General features: G+C 49.3%; 1 protein-coding gene across 2 annotated transcripts; it reads right to left on the bottom strand.

Moving 5' to 3' along the window:
• Window positions 1–1,282: 1,282 nt before the first annotated feature.
• On the bottom strand, window positions 1,283–6,992 carry LOC124702578 (F-box/kelch-repeat protein At3g23880-like). Of its 2 annotated transcripts, none has more exons than XM_047234730.1 (5): window positions 6,871–6,992; window positions 6,469–6,679; window positions 5,882–6,028; window positions 4,525–5,763; window positions 1,283–1,912 (listed from the first exon to the last, which is right to left on the bottom strand). In XM_047234730.1, the coding sequence occupies exons 3-4, from the start codon at window positions 6,012–6,014 to the stop codon at window positions 4,544–4,546; spliced, it is 1,353 nt and encodes a 450-aa protein (XP_047090686.1). In that variant the 5' UTR covers window positions 6,015–6,028; window positions 6,469–6,679; window positions 6,871–6,992; the 3' UTR covers window positions 1,283–1,912; window positions 4,525–4,543. The 2 variants fall into 2 exon arrangements, with proteins under 2 accessions (XP_047090686.1, XP_047090687.1); XM_047234731.1 differs by having other exon boundaries at window positions 1,283–1,908.
• Between the last annotated feature and the right edge of the window lie 1,235 nt (window positions 6,993–8,227).

The following is an 8,227-nucleotide window of genomic DNA, read 5'->3' as shown; positions in this document are numbered from 1 at the left end:
GTTAGCATGAAAGTCTTAAGACAGACATACAGAATGTACCTTGAACCTGAAGCCCGGCAGCTTTCTGTTCGGAACAGGGAGGGAACAAGACTGCAAAACAATGCCATCCCAACCACCAGAACACAACTCTCTGCTCGATCATTTCGGTAGATTCATGTTTCTGTTGATACGCCGGTCTTCGGTCACCAGGAATGGTATTTCCAACTGATTGCTGTAAAGAAATTTTGCACACCTCTAATGTAACAGAAAACCTGAAACCTCTGCTATTAATGTATATATCAGAAATTTTGCCAATGATGCCAGTTTCAGCAATGTTCATCAAACAAACTTGATCGCAGAGACGGCAAAAGGAGTACTAAATAAACTGTAGTAGCTACACGGTACACCCGAGATAAAGTGCACATGAGAACATCAATAATATGTAGCCATGATTGTCCTACATGAGAAATACTATCATACTTGTTGGGTTAGACAATATATGGATTATGGGAACTTGGATTTATAGCGTTCTCATCCTTCCAAAAAGAAACAGCGGGGATCTTTTAACCCCATGAAGAAAATATTCTTTTTGTATGCTAGTTATCCCGGTGCATCATAATCCAAAGGTACTGTAGAACTCCATATAATGTTATCACATGAAATTCAAGCTATGTACTGTAGAATGTAGAAGAATCCAAGCTACAAACACCTAACATGGTCTGAAATCTAGCCGTTTCTTTCAAAATAGATAGGGAAGATCCAGAATAACAGAACAAAGTGGTAGCTACTTGTCGGAACTAGAGCTATATGTACCAAGTCATATCATCAAATTATGCATCTACGTATATAATACATGACCACTGATCTCGCAAAAAAAAATTTACATGACCACTGAGCAATAGTTCACCATTATGGAGAAGCTGTAGCAAGTCTTAGCAGGAATGGCCTAATTTTTTTGTTTAACAAATAATTATTTATGTCTTGCAAAATCAGTGGATAATGATTACTCAACAGCGCAATGTATGCCCATGTGACAAAACTTCAAAAAATATCATCTCAACCCAATATAACCATTTTATTTAATCTTCTTTCACAACTTCTGAGAAGCAATATGTAAGCATGATACAGCAAAAGACAGATTGCACATAAGTGTGAAGCTCACTGGCTTGCTTCTTCTAATCACAGACGGTGACCAAATTTGCAATGGAATGGCCTTACAGGTCTAAATTCCTTGATTGGTTTTGCTAAACATTCCCTGTAGAAGTGTTCCGTCATCAGGAACATAACCAAGCAGACATACATGTTAATTCAACAGATGCTTATACTGTCCCAAATCTACACAGCATCTTAAAGTTCTTCTAACCCAAGCATTGTGAACACAAGCACAACTACATATGAATCGAGCAGTTCCCAAAAGCTACCCAAAAAACTACAAGATCATTTTGGAATGGAGGAACTGCGGAAGAGTTTTACTGCCTACATAACTATATAATTCCTAACAAGCCCAAAAATAACAGCAAACTGCAGACTGCCTGCATAGTCTACATCATTATGTTTCTTCAATAATGTATATGTTTGGAAATAAGCTTCATAACCTCATAGGGGGGAAAAGGAGAACATGTTCTAAGCGACATCAACATAAGAGCAGGTCTGGAAAGGAATACACTACTAGTCACAATACCAATATTCTGTAAAACCCAAGTAACTAGCTGAAGTCCATGACAATGGCAAACACACACTTGTCATGATAAGCCTCGATCTTTAGAGATTCGGAGTTTTCTACTTCATCATAGAACGGCCCCATGCCCTCTTTTGCATTTTATATGAAAGTAGTGGAGAAGACAAAAGCTTGAAAATTGCCCTGGCCAGTGACATGAACTTCTTTTCAAATATGCATCTTCCATCAGCAGTCCGCGATGTCCTAGGTTCCTGGCTAAGAACAGTAAATTGATTCATCAGGAGTATGTTTTTTTTTCTACATTCGAAACTGCAACAGGATACAAGCATAAAATATCAGTATAGGTGGTGACAAAAGGGAGAAGGCTCAAGATGGAACAAGTCAAGAGCAAGTAAACCAATGTGCTAACAAACCAGGTTCCTTACAACTATATATAACTGGAACCGTGATATGACAACATGTACATCTTAGTCATTCAACTTCCTTACTGTCAAACTTGCAAGGATGACATACATGTGAGACATCAGGGAAAGAGTAAAGATCACTATAGTGTTTTGTTCAAGAGAAGTTAAGATTGATTTCATGGGAACATGCTAGTGTGCATGGCACTACGTACTAGATGATCTAAGCAAGAAAGCCAGAAAGATTAGTTGAACTATCTGACTTACTGTTAGAGTACGTAATGGGCTTGGGCTGGCTGTATAGCCCGTTAGTCTTAGGGTTAATTAGAGATAAGGGTCGTTTGCTTAGGGGTCAACTAAACCTCTCTATATAAGGAGAGGAGACGTATCAATCTAATCAAGCAAGAATTAAGAAGGAAATCTCTTCCCTCTTGCCACCGGCCGTGGGCAAGGCCCCCGGCCGGCCCTCTCGCGCCATCCCTCTAGCAGCACCATAACACTTGGTATCAGCTTTCCCGGGTTCGATCATGTCCAGCCCTCCACCGAGTTCTTCCCACCCGCCGCCGCCGCACTCCGACGTCCCCGCCGTTCTCTCCCCGGCAGAGATCACCGCAGCCCTCCGCGATCTCGCCACCGCGGTCCAGGAGATCCACCTCTACTTGGCCGGCCCCTACGGGCAGCCGCCGGCCGCGCCACCAGCTGCCACCACTGGGCCGCTGCTCTTGCCGTGGCATCCGCCGCATCTGGCGGTCTCCGTCGCGGTCGCCGCCACCGCCCCGCCCTGGTTGCCGTGGCCGTCCCATCCCCTCGCGGGCCCCGTCGCGGCCGTGGCCTCGCTGCAGCAGCCGGCGCCGCCACCGCCCTGGTTGCCGTGGCCGTTCCAGCCCCTCACGGGCCCCGTCGCGGCCATGGCCCCGCTGCAGCAGCCGGCGCCGCCGCCACTCAGCCCCGGGCCAGCTACGACCGCGCCTCTTCTCCAGCAGTCGGCCGCCTTCTTCCCCACCGGGACGCTGCAGCAGCAACAGCAGCTGCCGCCGCCACCAACGCCGCCGCTGCAGCTGCTGTCCTCACCGACGCTGTCGCTGCCGTTCGGTGGGCAGCTGCAACAGCAGCAGCAGCTGCCGTCGCCACCAACACCGCAGTAGCGGCTGCTGCCACCACCGACGCCGTCCCTGCCTTTCGGCGGTGTGGGAGCGACCTTGGCCCCGGGCTCTACATCGACACCGCCCGGGATGCCCTTCCACCAGGTCCGTTTCCCTCCGTCACCGTCACCGCTTCCGGCTTGGATCGCTATCCGCCCCGTGTCGGCGGCGGTGAGGCTGCAGGCTACTGCCCGCGGCCTCCTAGTGCGTCGGCGTGTGCGGGAGATGCGTGATCTGCAGTTGCAGCTCCTCCAAGTTGCGCTTCGTTGCGCAACGGACCTCGATCTCGTCCGCTGCGTCGGGGATCTTGGGCGTGCGGTTTCCCGCACGGGCCGCGGACATGCTGTTTTTCCCGCGGGCAGCGACCTCAAAGTCTGCGCCATCGACAGTCATCCGGCGGGGAGAAGGCATGGTGTCACCGACAGGAGCGCACCGTGTAGCACCACTGCATTCCGCCGCCGGCCACCGCGCATGCTCCTTTTGTCCCGCTGGTTTCCATGGGATCCAGGTGGCTGTACAGGTGCACGTCCGACGGGCGGATGGTGTCCACTTTATGTTCAGGGGTCAACAATAAAGCATCCCAGTCCATTTCAGGTTGAGAGTAATAAAACAAGCCGAGATGTAAAAGGCTCGTTTTTAGGTGTTAGGTTTGTGTTGCGTCGAGTCATGGTTTGTTTAGGTTGCAGTGTAGTGTTAGAGTACGTAATGGGCTTGGGCTGGCTGTATAGCCCGTTAGTCTTAGGGTTAATGAGAGATAAGGGTCGTTTGCTTAGGGGTCAAGTAAACCTCTATATAAGGAGAGGAGACGTATCAATCTAATCAAGCAAGAATTAAGAAGGAAATCCCTTCCCTCTTGCCACCGGCCGTGGGCAAGGCCCCCGGCCGGCCCTCTCACGCCATCCCTCTAGCAGCACCATAACACTTACACATACTAAGGTAGCTCCTGGATATTAATACATTATTTACCTAATTGTATGCATATCACCATAAAATAAATAAACAACAGAAACATACTGCCATACTGGATAATAATAAATGGGGAAATGCATTCATCCACTTATGTTTTGTGTAAAATAATTATACTTGTCCCCTTGGATGTTGCAGTAGGCATGTAGTATTATGCTGTGAAAAAAACAACTTTAATATCCTGAGTCTATAACCGAACAGAGCACATAAGACTTCGCATTAACGCACTAACAAAACATCTAACCAGGATATTGATAATGGAACGGTTAAATGCAAATGATTCTCATAAAATTGTTGAACACATGCAAGAAAAACTTTGAAAGCGTAAAAGTAAAATTGTCACTAATCATTGACACACCTCAGCAGTAAAAGTAGCTCTAAAGACTCAGCAGGCTTCCCGTGTATATGCCAATGGATCTGGAATCCCTCACTTCCAATGCATCAGCGTAAGCTCCGGTTTTTGGATCATAGCTTTTTAGAAGTCCCCCTGCATGAGAAAACAATATCCTCCCATCATGTAGTACCAGAAAAGGATGCACACCCAAATGAGCAATAGGTGGAGGAATATAGTATTTCTTCTCCCAGATTGCATTCTCAAACTCTGTCAGGAACCACAAGTCCATAGAGATGTTATGGTTGTTGTGAACTGTCACTAGGGAGAAATCCAGTTCAGCCAATGACAACTGTAGATTGAGATGCCCATAACAGAAATTCTCATGGTCCTCAACAAACGTGCGTACCGGTCCCGGACCCCGCAGAGTACCCATCCACTCCTCTGTCTCCAGGTTGAACGAAGCTATGCTGCCGGGTTCAATGGTTAGCACCCCTGTACTGGAATAAGTGGAGTAAAAATCCATCAAGAAATACACCACTCCATCCATGACGGCACATCTCATGTGTTCACCGCGACTGGCAAAGATAAGGGCTGGAGGGCTCTGCTTTCCTCTCCATTTTCCACAGTTTGCGCCGTCAAGGGTGATGACTTCGCACAGCTGTCTGTCACCAATAGTAGCTATACGGATCACCTTGTACTCTCCGGTGGAGGAAACCTGCCCCAAAGCACATGACTCCACTTGTCCACGCCCATAATTCGCCCGTATCTCATCATCATGCGCCAATTCCTCCGAGTGACACTGTGGCAAGACGAGAGTAACCCCGGTGGCCGGGTTAAGCACCCATAGGCCCAGAGGGTACAACTCCCTAGTGAAGCAGATGCGATCAAGACGGGTGCGCAGAACACTGATGCTATCGTGGCTGACTGGAATGACGGCAAAGACATGGCCTGACTCGTCCTCAACAGCGATGTCACTCTCGATGCTCGGAATCCGCCTGACTATGTTGCCGGACAAGTCGACAACATCGACACCGTTGGCCATGTCCTGGTCGCGGTAGGCCACAGCGAGGAGTGGAGCCGTGTGGCGGGACTTGTGCTCCGCGACGAACAGCGGGCTGGAGGTGAGGGCGCGCCACGACGGGCAGACGGCGCGGAGGCGGCATAGATCTTTGGCCGGGATGCGCAGAAGGATTTCGACAAGTGCGTCCCTGGGCAGGTCGCCCAAGCTTGAGGCAGCGGGCAGCAACTGAGAAGACACCATGGCTGTAGTAATATATGCGCTAGTGAGGCCACAAAATAATATATGCGCTAGTGAGGCCACAAAATTGAAAATGGATTCAAATCGGCGGTGTCGAGGAGAGTGAGAAGGAGGCGCTTATACCGACGGTAGGTAGGCAGCAGGCCAGGCGAACGGCAGGTAGCCGGACCGGAGAGGAGGAAGAGAGAGGGTCGAGGGTGGTCGAGGAAGAAGATGCATCACCAGTGCCAGAGCTCTCAGACACATTTACAGACATGTTAACAAGCCTAGCTGTCAAAATTAGAGACATAGAAGATAGGTCAAAATAAATCATTTGATTTCAGTTTATATTCAAAAGAAGACCATTTTCAATCTCTATGATTATAAAGTTTTCATGCTACGGATTTTCATGTCAATTTGATACATAGATTATAGAATTATTGATACATAGATAGCTATGTCATTATCAATTTCCCCAGCTACTGGAACCATGTCCATTTCTCAAATACATTATCCCAGATTTTGAATCTTGTAGAGAACATCGTCACAAAACCTACTTCTTTATAATGAAAATTGTTGTTTTTGGTTCAGCCAACAATGAAGGAACCAACCAAGTTTTAGTTTGACACGAAACATAATGGTTCCATGTACAATATACAGTCTAGCTTGTGGTGATAATGATCAATTCAATGACTTGCCAATACACCAAAGCACTGGTAGAAACAACTTACAGATTAAAGGAAGCAGTGAGATCTTGATTAGTGTGGCTCACTACAGCATTGTACTTGGTGAAGTCCCCAGAGGCAGTATCAAATGCAGCATCAGCACCAAAAGCTGTCGCTTTAGTCCCAACTACAGCAGAGAAGTTACCAAGGAGATTTGCATTCAGGCCAACACTGGCATTGATGGACAGCCTGGGCAATGCAAGTACCAGAGCTCAACCTGGAACCAGAAGAGAGGGGATCAAACACAATTCAGCACCAATAAACTAGCAGATAGTTTTAATCAAAAGTTTAGAGAATTATGCTACTGATTGCATGTTACTGCTCAAATTTCAGAGGTAATGGGGGTGCCATTCGGCAGTATTTAACACTAAGAATGAATTGATAAGGAAAATTTAAAGAAAAAAATACCTTGAACTTAACAGAACCGAGACGGGTATCCTGAGTCAATTCTTGCCAAGAAACTCCGGAAGAGTGAGGAGGTCTTGTAGAGAGGGGAAGCAGCGAAGTAGGCAAGCAGTGGAGGACGCAGCCGCCCCTCCTCGGAGTCAGAGGAGACGCGCGGGTCTTACAGCGCGTGGAGGACGACAAGGCATGCGCATCCCTCCGTGACTCCCATGGCTTGCGTGGAGGGTGGAGCAGCCGCACTCCCTCCTTCACGCGCGCGGCGGTGGGCAGTGGAACGCTAGCCCCTAGCCGGCTGAGGGAGGATGGCACTGGGCGGTGCTGAAGGTCGACGGTGTAGGTAGCAGTGTGGGACGGCGGAAGTAGGGATGCAGGGCGGCGGCGGTGGAGGTGCTGGAACCTAGGCGGCCATGGGGATTGGGGGACGAGCGAGGGAAAGGACTGGCGCTGTGCGGGCTGAGCAGCGAGGCGGATTGTGCAGTTTGGTCTCAGAAAATAATAAAAACGGCTTTTTTTGGAAAGGCCAATCAAAAATCACTCACTTTATAGCACAGCCATAACCTACCCTGTATAAGAGCATCTCTAAGGGAGACCGAAAAAATGCAAACCGAAAAGCGCGAGTTCAGTTCACCGAAAACATAAGTTCTGATGAAATTAGCTTCGGCGCAGAATAGAACCCGTAAAAATGAAACTGAAAACTGAAATTCGAATTGGCGCGGGTAAATGTTGGCGAAGATCATAGTTCATAGATGAAATATATACTTACATAGCGCGTGGAATTCAAATTACTACTAGCGATGATCATTGTTTGTCACCGGCAACCTAATAACCTAGGTAAATGAGCAAAATGCGGCCTACTAGCTATGGCGCGCGCGGCGGTGCCGGTGCTGGCGGAGATCGTCGGAGGCGTGAAGTCTTCACGCGTCGTCCTTGTCAAGCTCGACTATTTCGAGCTTGACCTTGCGGACGCGGGCGTCCCGGCAGGCCGCCTCGTACTCCCGTACCTGGCGTACGGCGTCGGCTTCTTCCCGGCGAAAGCGGGCCCTCGCCTCCGCCTCGCTGATGGCGAACGTTTGCGCCATCACCGCCTCCTCCTCGTCGCTGCCGTGGACGTAGTCCCCGGCGGAGAAGGTTGGAGAGCGCGCGGGGACGAGGTCATCCTCCTCGAAGCTCGCCGCCACGGGCAGCCGCGGTGCGCGGCTCGACTGACCGGAGGAGGAGCTCTCGGTCTGGTTGCCGTAGCGGGCGAGCTTCCCTGGGGGTGTGAGCCCCCAGTTGGTCCACCGGCGAGCGATACGCTTGTGCGCGCCCTCGCTGCCGTTCCACTTCCGCCGCTCCGCCTCGCTGCGGAAGACGGGCGGAA

This window comes from Lolium rigidum, chromosome 3, assembly GCF_022539505.1.
Source record: "Lolium rigidum isolate FL_2022 chromosome 3, APGP_CSIRO_Lrig_0.1, whole genome shotgun sequence".
NCBI lineage: Eukaryota > Viridiplantae > Streptophyta > Magnoliopsida > Poales > Poaceae > Lolium > Lolium rigidum.
Note: the sequence above shows the minus strand (reverse complement) of the source record. Positions and strands in the feature narration are given on the sequence as shown.

What these genes read in the sequence shown, in the direction of transcription:
- LOC124702578 (XM_047234730.1), bottom strand. Translation starts at nt 6,014, where the DNA reads ATGTCTGTAAATGTGTCTGAGAGCTCTGGCACTGGTGATGCATCTTCT. An exon ending in CTGCTGCCTACCTACCGTCG is followed by an intron (nt 5,764 to 5,881) that starts GTATAAGCGCCT and finishes ATATTACTACAG; the next exon opens with CCATGGTGTCTTCTCAGTTG.